The 19,128-nt window shown below is 56.7% G+C and overlaps 1 protein-coding gene across 5 annotated transcripts in view; it reads right to left on the bottom strand.

Annotated features, from left to right (window-relative positions):
* The window catches only part of VAV2 (vav guanine nucleotide exchange factor 2), a 213,086-nt gene that overhangs the window by 157,071 nt on the left and 36,887 nt on the right, over positions 1–19,128 (bottom strand). For all 5 annotated transcript variants that reach the window (XM_039461205.2, XM_074394538.1, XM_074394539.1 and 2 more), the window contains exon 2: positions 5,050–5,166. In XM_039461205.2, coding sequence (XP_039317139.1) covers positions 5,050–5,166 — 117 coding nt within the window. The remainder of the gene's footprint in view (positions 1–5,049; positions 5,167–19,128) is intronic.

Genomic DNA, 19,128 nt, shown 5'->3' with positions numbered 1-19,128 from the left:
AGGAGAGTGGCGTGCGGGCCAGTAAGGAGACGACCTTCCTGGGGGCTCAGAGAGAACAAAAAGGCAGAGGAAATGTGACTCCTTCTCCCTCCCAGAGCCGGGACTCTGTCCTCTGGCCCTGGACATCAGGACTCCAGGCTCTCCAGCCTTTGGTCTCCAAGACTTGCCCCACAGGTTCCCAGGCCTTTGGCCTTGGACTGAGAATCACACCAGTGTTCCCCAGTTCTGGGGCTTTGGGACTGGACCGAGCCCTGTCCCGGCCACTTCTGGGTCTCCAGCTTGCGGAAAGCCTGCTGGGGGTCCCTCAGCCTCCACAGTCGTGCCAGCTGATGCTCCCGGTCGGGCCCCTCTCATCTGCCTTCACCCGGCTCCTCTGCCTCTCTGGTCTCTGGAGAGCCCTGACTAACCTGCCAGCCAGTCTGGCAGGCTCCTTCCAGCCCTGAGTGCTCTGAGTGTAAGTAGGAGCTGACCAGACAAGGAGTAAGAAGAATCAGGTCTGCCCCTGGAACCCGGGGAACCCCCAGCCCCACACCCCTCAGCTAACCCGACCAGCCTCACCCACCCCAGATCAACTAAGCTTTGTGTTCTGGAGAGAAACAGCTGCCACCCCCTTCCTGGGCAAGCCCAGGGTAGGAGGAACAGGGGGTGGGCAAGCAGCCACATAATGGCCTGAGGTTGCTGGGGGCCACCGAGCTCATCTGGAACGGCCAGGGTGTCCCTACTGGGCTGAGCTCATAAACAACAGAAGATGAATCTGGACGTTTGGGAAACACTCAGCAAACACCCCGCAGAAACGAAAGGGGCATTCGCTCTTCATCTCTGTGGCCAGAGGGGCCGACGCAGGGAACAGCCAAGTGAGGAACTGGACACATTGGCGCCGCCCCTCCACACCCACTCCTTGTGGCCAACAAGCTGGGACTCCGAGAGGCCAGAGCCCAGCAGCCTCGGCAAGTCCCGTCCCTTCCTCAACCCTTCCTCCTCTCTATCCGCGGCAGGGACCGGACCAAAATGCCCCAGCCCAGTGGCCTCGGCAAGTCCCCTCCCTGCTCCGACCCGGCTCCCCAGGTCTCTCATGTGTGGGAGTCATTCCTTGGGAAGACAGAAGGCACTCACTCCTCCATCCATTTGTCCACCAATCTATCCATCATCCACCCACCACACTCACCATCCATCCATCTGTCCATCCATCCATCATTCATCCAGCTGTCCATCTACCTCCCCGGTGTCCACTGCAGAGACTAGACCAAAATGCCCCACCCCAGCCAGAGGTCCCCAGGAGCCAGCCCCTGGGCAGAGCAGGCCGCAGGGAGGCAGGGAGGAGCTGGGCTTCTGCTTGTGTTTTGTTTGTCCAGAGTACCCGTCTGGAGGAGGAAGAGGAGAAGGAGCCAGGAGGCATCCAGCAGAACCATCAGGCTCCGGACCACGGTGAACGTCCCAGCACCCCAGCCTCCGCTGGCCCCAGGCCGAACTCCACTTAGAAGTGCTGCCCACAGCTCGCCCGTGGTAGGAAAAACATCCAGGGAAGGAAGGAAGCACCGACAGGGAGAACATCGCCGGTGGGGCCGAGGCCGAGCCCGCCCTGGAGGGCAAGTGCGGACTCCGGCTCCACTGCTCCCAAGGGCGCCAGCGCCCAGCACATGGTCCCACGGGGCCCGGTCCCCAGCTGACCATTCCAGACACACTACAGGCCATGGCCTCCAGGAGGCAAAGGGCGTGGCTCAGCTGCAGAGACAAGCAGCAGCAAGGTCCCAGAGCAGCGGGGCCCTAGGGCACATTCGGTGCTGACACCCTGCACACCCGGCCTGACCCACTCCAGGGACCTTTGAGGGTGGTACTGGCACCGCCATTTTACAGATGGGACTTAGAGAAGCTGAGTTACTTGGGTGAGGCCACACCCAGGAGACGGCAGGGCTGGCACTCAAAGCCAGCCTACAGGGTGCAAGTCCACACGCTCAGCCACCCGCTGTGCCTCCCAAAGGCACAGCCATCGCATCTTTTTCTTTTTTTTCTCACCCTGTCACTTGGGCTAAAGGGCAATGGCACGATCACTGCTCACTCCAGCCTTCACCTCCCGGAGAATCAAGCGATTCTCCTGCCTTAGCCTCCCAAGTACCTGGGATTACAGACGCCACACCCGGCTAATTTTCGTTTTTATATTAGAGACAGGTTTCACCATGTTGGCCAGGTCGGTTTCAAACTCCTGACCTCAAATGATCTGCCTGCATCAGCCTCCCAAAGTGCTGGGATGACAGGCCTGGGCCCACACCCAGTGCACACATTGCATCTCAACGAATAAAGTAATGAAGAGGAAAACTGGCTGCTGCCATCTCTGCGTGAAACTCTGGACTTGTTTCAAGCAACACCAGCGGGGGCAGCGGGGGCAGCGGCGGCCATGACCTGCCCTTCACGAACACCTCCTGTGGGCCTCCCCAGGCTCCTCAGCAGTCCGGGGGTCTGCCCAGTGACATCACCTCCACTCCCAGCACCCCACACCGTCACTCATGGTCCAAACCCACCATCCATTCCTAGCTCCCCGTGAGCAATGCCACAGCTTGGCCAGAACCACCACTGACCACCACGGTGAGACGTGGGCAGACCGAGGCCGGCGTGAGAAGCAGCCCCCTCTGCAGCCTCTCAGAACCGCAGTCGCCTCACGGGAAACCCCGGACAATGACAAGGGCCGCCCATTTGCAAACTGCTTGGCCACACAACTGGCACGTTGATTAATGAGAGTTTACTCCAAATTCATGTACGTCTGACCTCACCGCATTCCACCTCAGTAAATTAAAAGCAAAATGAAATTATATACTGAATGCACCGCATTTTAACTGTGGGCCAAGAAGTAGGTGTGGCCACAGTTTGCCTGCATTTTTCTCTACACAGCTATTATAAATACCGGTTGCGTGTAAAAGCATGTGTGTACATGTGAGACTGTGTGTGTGTGAATGTGTGTGATACATCTGTGTCGAGGGGTGTCATGGATGTCTGTGTGAATGTGTACGTGTGCCTATATGTCTGCGAACCTGTGTGTGTGCGTGTGGGTTGTGTGTGTCTGGGTGTGAGTGTGAACAAGGAAGATGGGTACAAGTGTGTATATGTGTGTGTGTGGTATGTCCTTGGGTGTCTATGTGAATGTGTATGTGTTGCATGTCTGTGAATGTGTGTGGGGGGGGGTGGGAGTTGTATGTGTCTGAATGTGAGTGTGAACATGTGTGGGGTGGGTGCAATTGTGTGTGTGTGTGTGTGTGTGTGGTGTGTCCATGGGTGTCTGTGAATGTGTATGTGTGACTGCATGTCTGTGAATGTGTACGTGTGTGTGTGTGTGTAAGTTGTGTGTGTCTGAACGTGAGTGTGAACCTGTGTGGGGGGTGTGATTGTGTGTGGTGTGCCCATAGATGTCTGTGTGAATGTGTATGTGTGACTGCATGTTTGTGAATGTGTGCATGTGTGTGAGTTGCGTGTCTGAACATGAGTGTGAATATGTGTGGGGTACGTGCGAGAGAGAGAGAGAGAGAGAGAGAGAGAGTGTGTGTGTGTGTGTGTGTTCTCAGGGTCCTTCTCTAAGTCCAGAACCATCAGCCTCTCCATTACCCAGAGCCCTGCAGGCAAATTCATCTCTGTTTGCAAGGAGAGAGGAGAGAGTTCCAAACCATTTCAAAACAAATCTGGAGGAACTGAGAAGCCACTTACAGGAAGGCAAAGCCGCCCAGGCCGTTCCAGCCTCCCCGACTCCAGCCCAGCAGCAGACCCCTGGACAGCAGGACCCACGGCCCTCAACAGGGCAGCCAACTCCCAGGTGCGTGTGCTGCAGCGGAGGGACCTCAGTGAGTCATTTAAGAGACAAAAACTTCTAAGTCGGATGATTGCAGAGATGGGTTCACGAAGAGGCCCCCGGACCTCAGGTCTGGAGAATTCCAGGACCAAGGAAGTGCCAGGTCCCGTGGCTCCAGGAAAGTCTGGGTTCCGGGGGTGACCGGGAGCCGCGCAGCACTTCCACACGCTCCTCTCGAAACTGACTTCTCAGCACGTGCCACTGCAGACGCAGAATTCCCTTTGCGCCTCACATCAGGCGTTCACAGAACACTTCTTTAGACACCAAGTCCCTGATACTGATCCTCAAACAAACCAGGCAGTACCTTTCTGTTATTTCCCATCCGCAGGTGGAAATCCACTCTCCTGGGAGTCCAGGAAGCAGCATCTCCCAGAGTGGCCAACAACAGGGGGGCCTGGGGCCCCTCAGCCACTGTCAGCACCTCCGGCTTCCAGCCCCCAATCCCTCAAAAAGCTACCATGGCCCTGATCCCTCCATTTGAAAAGAGAAACCACAGAGATGCAGGGCTCTGGAAGGCATATGGCCCCTGCGTCTCTCTGTATGCAAGCTCACCAGGAGGCCACCAATGAGCTGTAGCCTCTCGGGGCCTTGGCACCTGCCAGCTTCGGGGTCCCCTCATGTGCACCAGTCCGGCTCCTAGAGGACCAGTGCCATGTGAGCCTTCCTGAGAACACAGGGACACTTCCCGTGGTCACCACTGGAGAGTCACCCCTCTAGGCCCAACACCTGTCCGGAGTCATAGACAGCTCTGCTTGACCCAGGGGCAACCGAGAACCCGTCCACAGAGCACACAGTAGGCGCCTTCCCCAACTCGTCGCCCCAGCCCCTTAGGTGGTGCTAACATTGGCCCATTCTCAGAGGAAGAATGGAGATTCAGGGCAAGAGGTCAGTGCTCAGGGTCCCCTGGCTACAGCAGCCAGGTCAGAGTTGTCGGCGCTCTGCCCTTCCCCCACCCGCCTGAATTCACCACGCCTGGCCTCACCGTGACTGGAGGGAAAAAGGGGCCATCCCGCCATCCCAGCCCCGACACACAAATCTGGCTTCCACACCATCCTGTTTGGAACCCAACCTGCCTGCACCTCCCAGACCTGAGGACGCAGAAATCCACGGGCCCTGCGCTGGAGCCGCCCAGGCTGCTCCGGGGATCTGGCCTGACTGCCGCTGAGCAGGCAAATTGGCCACCACGGCTGGGCCACGGGGCCTGACCACGCACTCACCTTTCCAAAGTCTCGCACGTCGAAGAGGTCAAAGGGGTCAAACAGCTCGCTGTTCCTTAATCCAAATTTATCATGGCAGACTTTAAGGAAGGTCCGTATATTCTTCAAACACAGGAACTAGAGGGAAAAAGCAAAGAATAAAGAAAAACTTACTCAAACGATGAGGTCTGTGAACCCACACCAGCAGTGGCGGCGTGCGTGGCGTCCCTGCAGCAGCACATCCAAGCTCATTCCTGCTCCGTCCAAGAGGAGATGGGCTCAGAGAGGTGAAGACGCCGCGGTCCCAAGGCTGGGGGTGGGAAGCCCTGGATGGAAGCCGGCAGCCCAGCTCCACGCCGGAGCGTGTGACCCCCACTGCCCCGGCCTCCTCACCACACAGCTGCAAAACCCACCACGGCCTTCGCATTCAGAAGACGCACCGCTCCCCATCCCGATTGGTCAGAATGGCAAGGTAGCACCCCGAGCCCCCGATGACCATCCAACCCAGCCCTCCCAGTTTCCGCCACTTGTCTCTGCAGTCTATCTGGTGCAATCTTCTCCAACAGAATTTTCTGGAATGATAGAAATGTTCTACCCCTGTGCCATCCAATAGGGCAGCCACTACATACAGGTGCCCACCAAACACCCAAAATATGGCTAGTCTGGCAGGTGTGGTGGCTCACGCCTGCACCCAGCACACATCAAGGCTGACAGTCATGGCTGGAGCAGACTATGCCGGCCTTGAGTCAACCAGGATAGCTGGCACATGCTCACATGGGCACGTGCACACACGAGGCTCCTGACAACACCAACACATCCTATTCACAGCGAACAAAGCCAACAGCCATGGGCCACCCACAGGAAGCCACGGCAGACCCAGAGAGTGGCAGAGGCCAGCCACAGGAAGCCACGGCAGACCCAGAGAGTGGCAGGGGCCAGCCACAGCGGGAGGGTGGAGAGACCACAAAAGCCAGAATTCCCAAATCAACGCATGTGTCATTTCTTCTCTACCCACCACCAACCAGTGGGCTCGCCCCTCGCTGTGCCTGATGTGCCACGAGGGCAGGAGGCTGGGCAGGGGCAGAATGGCCATCTGCCTGGTCCTCATGGAGAAACAGCTGGGAAGAAAACTCATGAGGCAGCAGGTGAGGTGGCCGGGAGGACAGGCTCTGGAGTCACTCCGGGCCCAGCTGGAATCCTGCCCGCTGACTAAAGCAGGGAGATCAGGGACAGTGGTTATGCCAGGCCTGGTTTCCCACCTGCCTCACTGGGTTAATCACGTGCCCTGATGACCACAGTGGGTACTGGGGTGTGGGAGCCATCAGCCCCCCAGCCCAGCTCAGCATGGGGATTCATACGGGAGGCTGAGGCACACACGGCCCCAGAACAACCCAGGACTGTCGTCCTCACCAATAACTGCCCCTACGTGCCCCGCTCCAAGAGGAGGACAGAGAGCCTGTCCCTGCTCCCCGGAAATGTAGACAAATTGGCAGATTTTTAAATAGTGCAGGTCAGAATCAGCGCCCAAGAACGTAAACCAGGCAGCAAGCCAAACGCCCTGGGAGTGCAGGGTCCCCTGGTCAGGACACAAGCCCCTGCCAGCCCGGCCCCCCGCCCACATCACAGCAGGCAGTGCCCACCCCAGCCCCTTTTGCCTCAGGCCATTCCTCCCATCCTGGCTGGGGTCGCCACTGTTCACAGACAACAGACTCATTTGTTTTATCCCATAGTCAGTCGCTCTCTGTCCATGTGTGTGCGTGTGTGTGTGTTTTGAACGCTCCAGATTAACTGCAGACATGATACTCCTTTATCCCTAAATACATGAGTGTGTAATTCCTAAAAACAAGGACATCTCTTCCATAATCACAGTACCTGCGATGAAACCAGGAAATTAACATGGGAACCCCACAATTAACTATAGACTACCTGCATTTCCTTAATATGTAAAGGATAACCAAGATGTCTTTTACAGCTAAAAGAAAAAAAAAAACTGGCCCAGGTTCCAATCTGGGACCACAGAGTTTTCGCCACCATGCCTCTGCAGTCTGCATTAATCCAGTACAACCTTCTCCAATAGAACTTTCTGGAATTATAGAAATGTTCTATCCATGTGCCATCCAATAGGGCAGCCAATAGACACAGGTGCCCACTTGAAATGTGGCTAGTCTGGTGAGTGCGGTGGCTCATGCCTGTAATCCCAGCACTTTGGGAGGCCGAGGCAGGTGGATCACCTGAGGTCAGGAGTTTGAGACCAGCCTGGCCAACACAGTGAAACCCCGTCTCTACTAAAAATACAAAAATTAGTCAGGTATGGTGGCATGGACCTATAGTCCCAGCTAGTCAGGAGGCTGAAGCAAGAGAATCGCTTGAACCCGGGAGGCGGAGGCTGCAGTGAGCTGAGATTGCACCACTGCGTTCCAGGCTGGGTGACAGAGCGAGACTCCATCTCCAAAAAAAAAGAAAAAGGGCCGGGCGCAGTGGCTCAAGCTTGTAATCCCAGCACTTTGGGAGGCCGAGGCGGGTGGATCACAAGGTCGAGAGATCGAGACCATCCTGGTCAACATGGTGAAACCCCGTCTCTACTAAAAATACAAAAAATTAGCTGGGCATGGTGGCACATGCCTGTAATCCCAGCTTCTCAGGAGGCTGAGGCAGGAGAATTGCCTGAACCCAGGAGGCGGAGGTTGCGGTGAGCCGAGATCGTGCCATTGCACTCTAGCCTGAGTAACAAGAGCGAAACTCCGTCTCAAAAAAAAAAAAAAGAAAAGAAAAGAAAAAGAAAAAGGGTGGCTGGTGGCTACTGAAAAACTGGATTGCTACTTTCATTTTTAACTTAAATTTTAAAGCTACGTGTGGCTAGTAACTGGATCTAAAACACTCCATGATCTTTGTTTTTAATGACCTGTTAATTCTGAAGAATACAGACACAAAGGACAAATCCTGTGTGATTCCACTTTGATGAGGCCGTGGAGTCGTCAGATCCACAGAGAGAGAAAGCAGAATGGTAGCGCCCTTGAAGGGCTGGGCGACAGGAGGATGTCGTGGTTTCATGGGGAACAGAGCTTCTGCTTGGGGAGATGAGAGTTCTATGGGTAGGGGAGGAGGCGCTTGCCAACAGAGTAAACGCGCTTGACGTGACTGGACTGTGCTCCGGAAAACAGCGAAGACGCCAAGTGTGATGTTACACGTATTTTACCACAACAAAAAGATTAATTAGAAGAGGGAGAGAGACGTGGAGACACAGACCCACGAGGAGTGCATGTCATGTGAGGCAGCTGGGGGCCAGCCACACCAAGGGTGGCCACCACTGCCACAAGCATGAGAGGCCCCAGAAGGAACTGTTGCTACTGCACAGCACTGATTCCAGCTTCTGGCCTGCAGCCCTGTGAATGACAAGGCTCTGCTGCTTGAAGCCACCATGTTGATGGTACTTGGTTAGGGCAGCCCCAGACACTGGAGCCGGGAGCCGCCTGAGCACTGGGGTGGGGTGGGAGCTGCGCCCTCTCCCTCGTCCGCGCTGCTGCACATGCCGCGGCTTCCAGCCCGGCTCCACTATTTTTTGCACATGGCTCGTCTGTAATTTCCACTAAATTTCATTCTTCCTCAGCCTCCCAAGTTTAGAGTTAATTACACGGGTCCCAGCCATAATCACAGCCGGCCAGGCCCTGGCTTCCTTTCAGGCCCTGAATAGGGATGGCACCCCTCTCACGTGGGCCTGGCATCTGCCATGCCTGGACCGGCCCCACCCGCGGCCACTCTGGCCACCCTAACCTTTAAGAAGCCTTCCCAGTGCAGCTCAGGACCCACCCCAGGTGGCCTCTGGAAAACAGAGCCACACAGGCTGATACAGATGGCAGGGACAGGGATGGCAGAGACCGGGACAAACCTGCGGACTGCTTCAGGCTCCACCTCAAGGGAGGCCACAAATGGCCCGGCCTCCCTTCAAGGAGCATTTCCTGTGGGTTCTACAGTTCATCCCGTTTCCTACAAAGGGAAACTGAGGCGCAGAGCGTTAAGGACTCGGGCACCCAGCCAGAGGGCAGGCAGCACCAAGCATGAAGCCATGTCGGCATCGGCCAGGGCAAAAGCCCTCGGAGAGGACAGGTCTGTGTGCAGGCGCCAGGTCCCTCTTGCTGTCCCTGCTCCCCTTTCCTCAGTGGCCCAGTTTGCAAGGTCTGTAGTCGCTCTGGAGGCAAGCAGAGCCCCAAGGTCCAGGTTCTAGACAGGGACTCTGACGGCTGGCAGGGAGTGGACCCAAGGCTGATGCTTCTGCAGGCACATCTCAGCCACAGGGGCCTATTGAGGACGCAGGCCAAGGGACGGTGGGCAAGGGAGGCCAGAGGGTGGTCAGTGCCAATGAAAAGTCGCCTGTCCATGCTCAAGCTGGGTCCAGCTGTCACCTGCGGCTGCAGGATCAAGCAGCATTATTCTCTCTCACTGACCCGACCTGGCCGTCGGGACCCCCCAAAGGGCGGGTCCCAGAGCTGAGTGGGCTCTCCCCCAGGCTGGCGGCTGTGGGGTCCCCACTGTGTGTGTATTTAGGGCACTCTGCGGGGGCATGGGCCACCCCACCTCCTGCTCTCCACAGCCCCAGACTGCAGGGAGGGCTCCCACCCCGGGCCCCAAGAATCCTTGTCCAGGCTCTGTGGCCACAACAAGAGGCAGCGTGTGCTGTGCCCTGGAAACGTCAGCCCCTTTCTCTCCGGCCCATTCACCGGCAGTCACAGATCTAATCAGGCTGAAATCGGATTAGCGTGGGGACGGAGGCTCCTCACAGAGCCGCCCACCTCCCCAGGCTCAGCTGCACTGTCCTTCAGATATTGCAAGGCGCCAAGGCAGGGCATCACAGACAGGAGAGACAAGACAGCCAAGACCCCAGAGCCAGGACCCCAGGTCCGAGCCACAGGTGAGGCCCAAGTGCACCCTGGAGGGGAAGCTTCACCGGCCAAGCTCACACGCTCTTTAGGGTCTCCAAAACCATCTACTGTGATGGGGACACGACAGGACAGCCCTCTCCGTCCTGCAGAACCCACGGCAGCCCACCGAGAGCAGGGCCGCCTTCAGCCTGCGTGGGCCCTTCCACTGCCTCTTACTGACAATGGGTCACCAGCAATGCTGGAGTGGGACACGGGACAGGCCTGCCCCACCCTCCAGAGCTGGCATCTACCTGGCATGCTCGTATACCTCAGCCCTGAGAGGGGTCAAAAGGGGAAACTGAAGCCAGGGGAGGCAAATCCACTGCCTAAAGTCACACGGCCAGCAGGTCTCAGCTGGGGAGTTGCAGTTTGAACACAGGTGTCTTGGGCATCAACCCCTGGGCAATGGGGACAGAGTAAGGGCAGAGCTTGACAATGACCGTAGGCAGGGTGGATAGCGACCTCCACAAACACCCAACTCACTCACCACCTGCAGAGCCTGCGAGGGGTGTGCGGGAAGTGGGAAAGTTCCTTTTTACAGTTTCCTTTCTTATTAAAGAAAAGTGTGATAACTTTGTGAAGCCCTATCCTATGTAGCTGTGAGACACGTCGTGCTTACAGGCACGTAGCACATTCTGTGTCTTTGTGCTTTAACCAAGATATCTGTGCTGGACGTGCTCACAGGCATGTCCCAGCTCTCCATTGCTTTTACCTGTTCAGAAAAGTTTTAAGTTATTAGCCAATGGGGTTTTGGTTTAGATTATGAGGTCTGGCTCCAGCCAATGGAGATCAGACACAGCAGTGAGGACGACCCCACATGTGTAAGGGAGAAATTTGTGTGTTTTCCTTTGTTCATCGCACTCTCGTGGCACAAAGGCTAGCGAGGATACCCTTCCTGCAGCCCAGGAAGTAAAAATGTGTTGCTCAAAGATCCTTTGTCTCACTGCTGACTTTTTTTTTCAGCACCGAGCATCTGTTTCCAACAGTGTGCACAGTCACTGTCCCATTCCACAGACGGACAACCGAGGCTCCAAGCCGTGAGCTCACTTACAGAGCCAGGGCTCAGGGGCAGATGGAGTGGCTGGAGTGAGAAAGGGCTGCAGGGCCTGGAGCTCTGTGCCAGAGGCTCAGAGCTGCCTGAAGAGGTGCCAGGAAGCCCTGTCTGAAGAGGTGCCAGGAAGTCCTGTCTCACCAAGGGCAGTGGCACCAGACTGGCAACTTCAAGGCAGGTGCCACAGTCTCGGGTGCTGGCTCCCCGGCCGCAGCTGGGCCATGCAGGAGCAGCCTGGGGCTGGGCTGACCTTTATGGGAGGTGATTCCCCCCACCCTAGCTCCCTCCTCCCAGGAGAGCTTAGGCAAGCCCCATGACTGCACAGTAAGCCTCTGGCACAGAGCTCCAGGCCGGGTGCACTGACTCAGAGATCACAGGCATTCCACTACCAGAAGGCCGGGTCCGGGGCTAAGAGCTCCCTAGAGTCACTGCAGCAATCCCTAATTTACAGATGAGGAAACTGAGGTTTCATGAGGTTACCTGGCCTGCCCAAGGTCAGTAGCAAGGATGTAACCGAGCTGGCAGCAGATCTGGGATAGTCTGACCTCCGAAGCCAGACGGCTGGCCTGTAAGCTATCCTGTCTATGGGTTTCTGGGCAGGGAAATCACATGATATTTTTCTTTTTTTAAGAAGACGACAGTACTTTGAGGAGAACTCGGTCTGTTCAGAGGTGACGGGGAGGCGCTGAGAGTAGGAGCCCAGCCTTTGGGCTTGAGGGGTGGGTGACACCCACAGAAACCAAGCCTTGGGCATGTGGCCAGCAAGGCGGGGGCCACACTGATTTACTGGCATGCCGTAACTAACCGGCACGCATGCGCCGTTCACAGCCCGCTACCCCTTTCAGACCTACATCTGCTCCATCCCCACAAACAACTTGTATTTTGAGCCCCAGTTTGTAGAGGTGGAAACGGAGGTACCAGAAGGCAGGCAGCCTGTGATCTAAACCCAGGCCCGGTCCCTCTAGGGCAGGCGTCCCCAGACTTTTTACACAGGGGGCCAGTTCACTGTCCCTCAGACCGCTGGAGGGCTGCCACATACTGTGCTCCTGTCACTGACTACCAATGAAAGAGGTGCCCCTTCCTGAAGTGCGGTGGGGGGCCGGATAAATGGCCTCAGGGGGCCACATGCGGCCCACAGGCCGTAGTTTGGGGACGCCTGCTCTAGGGCATCCCCCTCCTCTGGCAGGCCCATCCCTGGGGAAGTCCCTTTGGTTGCCCCACCAGCAAGACCAGGATACCAGATGTCCTCAATCCCTGGAGTGACACTCAGCTGAGGGTGAAGCCCTGCAGGGAAAGCCCCAAGCTGGGGTCTCCAGATCCCCTGGCTTGACCTTCCCCTCCATGTAGACTGTCACCAACAGACAGAGCATTCCCTAGGGCTCTGGCTGGCATCCCCAACTACCCACTCTCGTCCCGCACAGTCCTCCCCCACGCCAGCCTCTAGCACATAGCCACATTCCAGCACAGACCCCAGAGCAGGTGCACCAGGTGGGGACAGCCCAGGCCTGCTCCTACTTAACAGCCACACACAGGTTCTCTGTATCTCAGTTTCTCAATCTGTAAAATGGGCAAAGAGAACCCTGCCCTCTGACTTCCATGATGCCAGGACTCTCACTCAAGACAAAAAGAGACTCTACTGAGGCCATCTCCCTGGGGAAGTCCAGAAGTCCCCTGAGCATTGGCCACTGGAAGAGCAGAGGCAGGGGAGAGGCACAGTTAGCTGGAGCTGAGGAGCGGCCACACCGTACAAGGACCTAGGCCCTTCACCGCCACGGTCCCACCCTGGAGCTGTCAGCCTGCCACCCCGCTGGCCTTTAGTTCACAGCAGTGCTCCTCAAGGCAGCTGCCAGGGACTGGGGGAGGGACACAGGCCGACAGGGGACTTCTGGGGCCTGGTCTCAGGCTCTCTGCTCATGCCTGGAGCAGCCCAACAACTGGGAGGTGAAGACCCCCACCCCAGGATCCCCCTGCTGCAAGAGGGAACCTGGACACCACGCCCCCCAAAGAAACGGGGCACCATAGCTTCTGGACCTCCGGAGAATAGGGACTCTCTTTTCAAGCCCCTGGGCTTTTCTAAGCAAGTCGGGATTTCCATGTGCAGCCTCCATGCTCTGCAGCAAAGGCTCTAGGAGGTGCCCATGGACCCGGTGCGTTTTCTTGAAAGATTTCAACAAGTGTCACTAACACTGCACTCGGCAGAGATCGATCGCACGCCCGGCGGCTCTGCTTCCGGCTGGAGTGGCACAGCCTCCCTGGGGCCACACGGCTGCGTCGTGCTGATCAGAAGCTCTGGCTGGCAGCTGAGGATGTCTTTGATCAATACAAAATGGGAAAACAAATTAATTTCCTGTTTTATTTATGCCATGCGCATTCCAACAACCACTTAAAACGGCTTGGTTACTATTCAGCAGACGCAGCTTGATGGAACAGATCAAATTTGGGGCCATGAGGTAGATAAACAGGTGACCCTGGGTGACAGCAGGCCTGCCAAGTGCTCACGGGGACAGGAGCTGAGGCCGTTTGCTCCCTCTGGGTCCCAAATACCCTGGACAATGCCTAGCCCATCACGAAGCTCACTATCTGGTAAATGAGCAAATGAACCAATGAACCAATGAATTAATGAATGAACGAATGAATGAACAAATGAATGAATGCCTAGGACAGGCGTCCCCAAACTTTTTACACAGGGGGCCAGTTCACTGTCCCTCAGACCGTTGGAGGGCCGCCACATACTGTGCTCCTCTCACTGACCACCAATGAAAGAGGTGCCCCTTCCTGAAGTGCAGCAGGGGGCCGGATAAATGCGGCCCGCGGGCTGTAGTTTGGGGACGCCTGGCCTAGGAAGTACTCTTAGGTGCTTTCTGACTGCTGGCACTTCTCAAAGGGCCCTGCTTTCCCCTCAAGCAGCAGAAGGTCCATGTGCCCTCTGAGGTGCCCAGGGCCCCAAGGACAGCCACCGCTGCTCAGGTGGAAACCCTCACTTCCAGAAGCATCTCTTCCAGAAACAAGCAAGCAGGTGGAACTCAGGGTCTGGCCTCCACCCCTTATTCCTGCACACATCAACGTCACCTGCACAACTCTACACACCAGCTCACCAGGGACCCATTAGCTAGCCAGATCCAATAACCATTCTGGTGGGGGAGGGTCCTTTATCGACCATTTTACGGATGAGGAGACTGAGGCTCAGGAAGCTGGACTGCCATCAGGTGTGGTGGCTTGCGCCTATAATCCTGGCACTTCAGGAGGCCAAGGCGGGTGGATCACTTGAGGTCAGGAACTTCAGATTAGCCTGACCAACATAGTGAAACCCTGTCCCTAATAAAAATACAAAATTAGCCAGGCATGGTGGTGCACACCTGTAAGCCCAGCTACTCGGGAGGCTGAGGCGGGAGAATCACTTGAACCCTGGAGGCAGAGTTGCAGCAAACTGAGATTAAGACATTGCAGGGCAGCCTGGGCTACAAGAGTGAAACTCCATCTCAAAAAAAAAAAAAAACTGGTCTAACTTGAAGCTCATCGTCAACAATGAAAGGCTTCCCAGGCCATCACCAGGGCCCCTGAAGTGAGGCGTGTGTGTGTGTGTGTGTGTGTGTGTTGTGTTTTGTGTGTGTTGTTTTGTGTGTGTGTGGTGTGTGTTGTGTGGGGGGTGTGTGTGTGTGTTTGTGTGTGTGTGTGTTTTGTGTGTGTGTGTGTGTTGTGTGTGTAGTGTGTGTGTGGTGTGTTTTGTGTGTGTGTGGTGTATTTTGTGTGTGTTGTGTTTTGTGTGTGTGTGTTGTGCGTGTGTGTGAGATAGAGTCTCACTCCATCTCCCGGGCTGGAGTGCAATGGTGTGATCTCGGCTCACTGCAGCCTCCACCTCCCACGTTCAAGCAATTCTCCTGCCTCAGCCTCCAGAGTATCTGGGACTACAGGCCTGTGCCATCATGACCAGCTAATTTCTGTATTTTTAGTAGAGATAGGGTTTGACCATGTTGGCCAGGCTAGTCTCGGACTCCTGGCCTCAAGTGTTCCACCTGCCTCAGCCTCCCAGAGTGCTGGGATTACAGGTGTAAGCAACTATGCCTAGCCCACACTGAACTCTTAAAGCATGGTGGCTCACACCTGTAATCCCTGCACTTTGGGAGGCCAAGGCAGGCGGATAGCCTGAGATCAGGAGTTCAAGACCAGCCTGGTCAACATGGTGAAACCCCATCTCTACTAAAAATACAAAAATTAGCTGGATGGTGGAAAGCGCCTGTAACCCCAGCTGCTTGGGAGGCTGAGGCAAGAGAATCGCTTGAAGCTGAGAGTCAGAGGTTGCAGTGAGCCAAGGTCGTGACGCTGCACTCCAGTCTGGGCAACAGAGCGAGACTCCATCCAAGAAAAAAAAAGAAAGACGCTGCAGTGCAGGGCTCCCAAGGCAGAACTCCGAGGCCACTCCAGCTCATCTGCTGCTCCGAGCAGGGAAAGCATGGCTCAGCCAGGGACTGACTGAGGAGTGTAGGGAGTCAATTTTGTCTGGATGATGGAACATGAACACTTCCTTCACTTGGGTCCATTTCCCCAGCTGCACGTGCAACAGGGCCATGGTGCCAGGCCAGCAGGCTGAGTAATGAACCCGACCTGCCTTTGCGCATAGCTTGGCACGAGTGTCCCCCTTCGCCCGGCTGGGATATGGAGCTGCTCTTCCTGCTGTGATCTGGAGGAGGGGGTGGTGTTTTCTTTGTGCACATCAAGGTCTTCCAGGGGCCAGCCTTGCCCCAATCAGGGGCAGACAGAGGGGCAGAGTGAGGGGCAGGCCAGATCATAAGCCAGGTGGCCCACATGCCCTCAGGAGGGGAACTCCCCCGCCAAGAGCAGGCAGCTTCTGCCACGACCACTACACCTGTCCACAGGAAAGAGGGAAAGGGCTGCATCAACACGTGTCTCATCTCACTTATTCTGTAAAGGTTTCCGGCAATCTGAGTCTCACTGACACTCAATGTGCTAAAACAACGTCAGGTGGCACTTCCACTTTCTCCAATAGCAAATGGCACCCACTGAGTCCGTGCCTGGCGCTGCACCAAGCCCTTGACATTCTTGTCTGGTTCATCTGTCTAAGGCAGTTCATAAGCTGTCATGTATCCCTGGTCTGCAGGTGGAGAAATAGCTCAGGGACCACCCTGCTCATTGGGCAGTGAGGGGAGGGGCCAGGTCTGGTCCCACCCCATGGGAGCCCCAGGGGACAGGCAGGAGGCAGCCCACCCTGCACATGACCTGGGAGGAGGGAGGGGCCGGGCCAGTTGGGGTGAAGGCAGAGCTAGCTGCACACAGGCTCTGTCAGGGGTGCCTCTCCATCCGTCTGACACAGGCGCTTCTCTCTTATGCTGGGCCCTCCTGCTTCCCAGGGGATAAGCCAGTAATACTGGAACCAGGCACCTCCAAGGATGACTACCAAAACGCGGCTCCAAACACACTATACCTCCTCAGCACTGGCGGACGGAGTCCTCCAAGTTAGACCCACAGAGGCAAGTCCTCGCCCTTAGCAAGCTTCTGGACCCATGTCTCTGCACACCTCCCCCACTTCCCCCAGGACACCCTGACCCAATTCTGGTACCCTCCGTCACCTTCCACGAGGTCTTCCTGCCACTCCCACCCCAAGCTTTCTGGCTTTGGTTCACTCAAGGCGGGCTGGGGGCCCTGGACACTAGAGGCACGTGGCTGACACTCGGCACCTGCAAGGGCGCTGAGCCTTTGACTATGCTGTTCCTGTGGCTTGTACACTGTTCCCTAACCCCACTTCCTGACCTTGTCCCTTTCAACCCAAGTCCAGCTCCCGAGAGGAAGAAACGGCCTTTCTCCTCCACTGCACCTGGCCCCTCGAATTGGAGGTCACTGGCTCACCACACTCTAGGCAATGGTGCTGCAAGATGGAAAGCAGGCTTCCCAGAGAAGATACCAGGAGACTCAGAGGGCCCAGCCAGCTGCTGCTAACAGGGCCCTGGAGACCTGGATTCAAGATGTCTGCCACCAGAACCAAAACCCCAAAATCCAACCCACAGCACTCAGGCAGCCCTGGGTCCAGAATCCCGGATTCTTCCCAAAAAAAGGGATAGGGCAAGGTTGCTTTGCAGCTCAAGGCCGGGAGGCCCAGGTAGGCAGAAGGCAGAACGCCTGCCCAGCCCCGGGCAACGCCTGCTGCTAAGCAGCTTCCCTCTCAGCTTTTCTCAGGGTCTCCTGAGCAGCCTGCTTTCCAGATGGGCTCTGCTGCAGACCTCAAGTGCCCAGCCAGTGAGAACCAGCAAGGACCAGCAGTCCGGAAGCCCAAGAAACCCGGTGCTGGGCTCCCACGCACTGCCAGGGTCTGTCGTCTGTCTGTCTGTCCGCGGCCCCTGAGCCATGGGGCGTGGGTTCTTAAAGGCTGAAAAGTCAAGCTCTCAAGAAAAGGGAGACACGCTGGCCACCCAGCAGCCCTGGGCACATGCACGGAGGGCCATGCCAAGCTGTAGAATTGCCCCTCTCCATCCTGAATGGCTTCCTCAGCAGCACTCGAGGGGAAACGCAGCAGGAAAAGTCAGTTCTGGAAAAGCCCTCGTTCAGAAATCTGAGTGGCGTGGGTGGGCGGCGGGGAGGCTCCTTTTCAACTCTGCACCCCCGTCCAGTCCACGCTCAGATACCGAAGAGGCGGTGCCCACCCGCGCCACGCCACAGCCCAGTCGTGCCTGTTCAGAGCCAGCAGCCAACAGGGGTCTCAGCTTTCCACAACTGCTCCCGCAAGCCCTCCAAGAACCCAGCTCTGCTGCTGACCGTGGGTCTAAGCCAAGGGTAGGGGAAATAAAGAGTGGCCCACACGATCAGGACTTCAAGGTCAGGGTCAAACCAAACGTTTTCTATAAAGCTAGCAGGAAATTGCTTTTTGAGTATTTCTCTTTATAACCATCTTCCCTGAGCTGGCTTCTGAGTGCCGGAGGGTTCAAATCCCACGCTCCTCCCGCCTGGCTCTGAGGGATAAGCCCGGACAGACGCCTGCACCTCCGCCCTCCTGGGTGCTCTCACAGGACCTCAGCCCCTCCTCTCCGCTGCAGCCACAAGCCGTCTGTGAAACGGGCTCTTGTCTCTGCCACCTCATTTTCTCCATTTCTTCTGCCTTCCGGAAAGCAGCCTCAAATGTCAACATCGGGGAATTTGCACACTCTCTGGAGCGCCCTATCTCAGAGCGATTGGACAATCCAACTCCAGACAGACCCAAGCAGAGCACGATCGACTCAGCCCGTTCCCCCACCGCCCGCTAAAATTAAAGCCAAATGGAGCCCTTCATGGCCAGCAGACACCGGATTATCGCTCTTGTCTGAAGGAACGATCCTCGCTATTATCCCTTCCTGCTGGGCTAAAAATATTGAAGGAAAAATGCAATCGCAGCACCAGAGCGCTTCCCGAGCACGGGGGTGACCACCAGCCTCCTTCTACGATCAGAAACGAAAGGCAGGGCCAGCTTCCCGAGCACGGGGGTGACCTCAAGTCTCCTTCTACAATCAGAAATGAAAGCGAAGGCAGGCACGGCCCTTGGCTATGGAGGCAGTGAGGCGGGAGGTGGCCTCCTCCCCTGCAGAAGCCCCCAAGCCAGCCACATGACAGCAAAGTGTCAAAAACTCTTTTTAGCCAATTACCGAACGGGCAACTTCGGGGGCTAGGGGACAAGAGCTGGCACCCAGCAGGGTCAGAGCAGGAGGGGTACAGGCACAGTGGGGCTCTCACCCTGAAAGACGCCCTCAAGCCCACCCTGCCCCATTTGGAACCCCTGCTGGAGCCTCTCCTGCAGGTGCCTACAAAGCCCCACCCACCGGGGAGTGGCTGTCACCCGCCAGGCAACCCTAAAGGGACCCAACAGGGCATCTCCTCCCCAGCAGTCCCTGTGCTCCGTGAGGCCCATACGCGGGAGCTGGGACTGCCAGGCAAAAATCCCTCTCAGTCTGGACCCCTGGCACCTGCCCTTCACCTCTCAGAGCCTCAGTTTCCTCACCTGTCAAGCAGAGGTGGCAGTCATCCCCACAGCAACTGACAGCAGACCACGGGTGGGTCACTCACCTTGTGCTGGGGACAGGGCTTTTAGGCTGCTCAGCTGCTTCAGGAACATGATCCCCAAAGCAGGGACGTTTTCCCCATTTTACAGCTAAG

This window comes from Saimiri boliviensis, chromosome 2 (genome assembly GCF_048565385.1).
Source record: "Saimiri boliviensis isolate mSaiBol1 chromosome 2, mSaiBol1.pri, whole genome shotgun sequence".
NCBI lineage: Eukaryota > Metazoa > Chordata > Mammalia > Primates > Cebidae > Saimiri > Saimiri boliviensis.
Note: the sequence above shows the minus strand (reverse complement) of the source record. Positions and strands in the feature narration are given on the sequence as shown.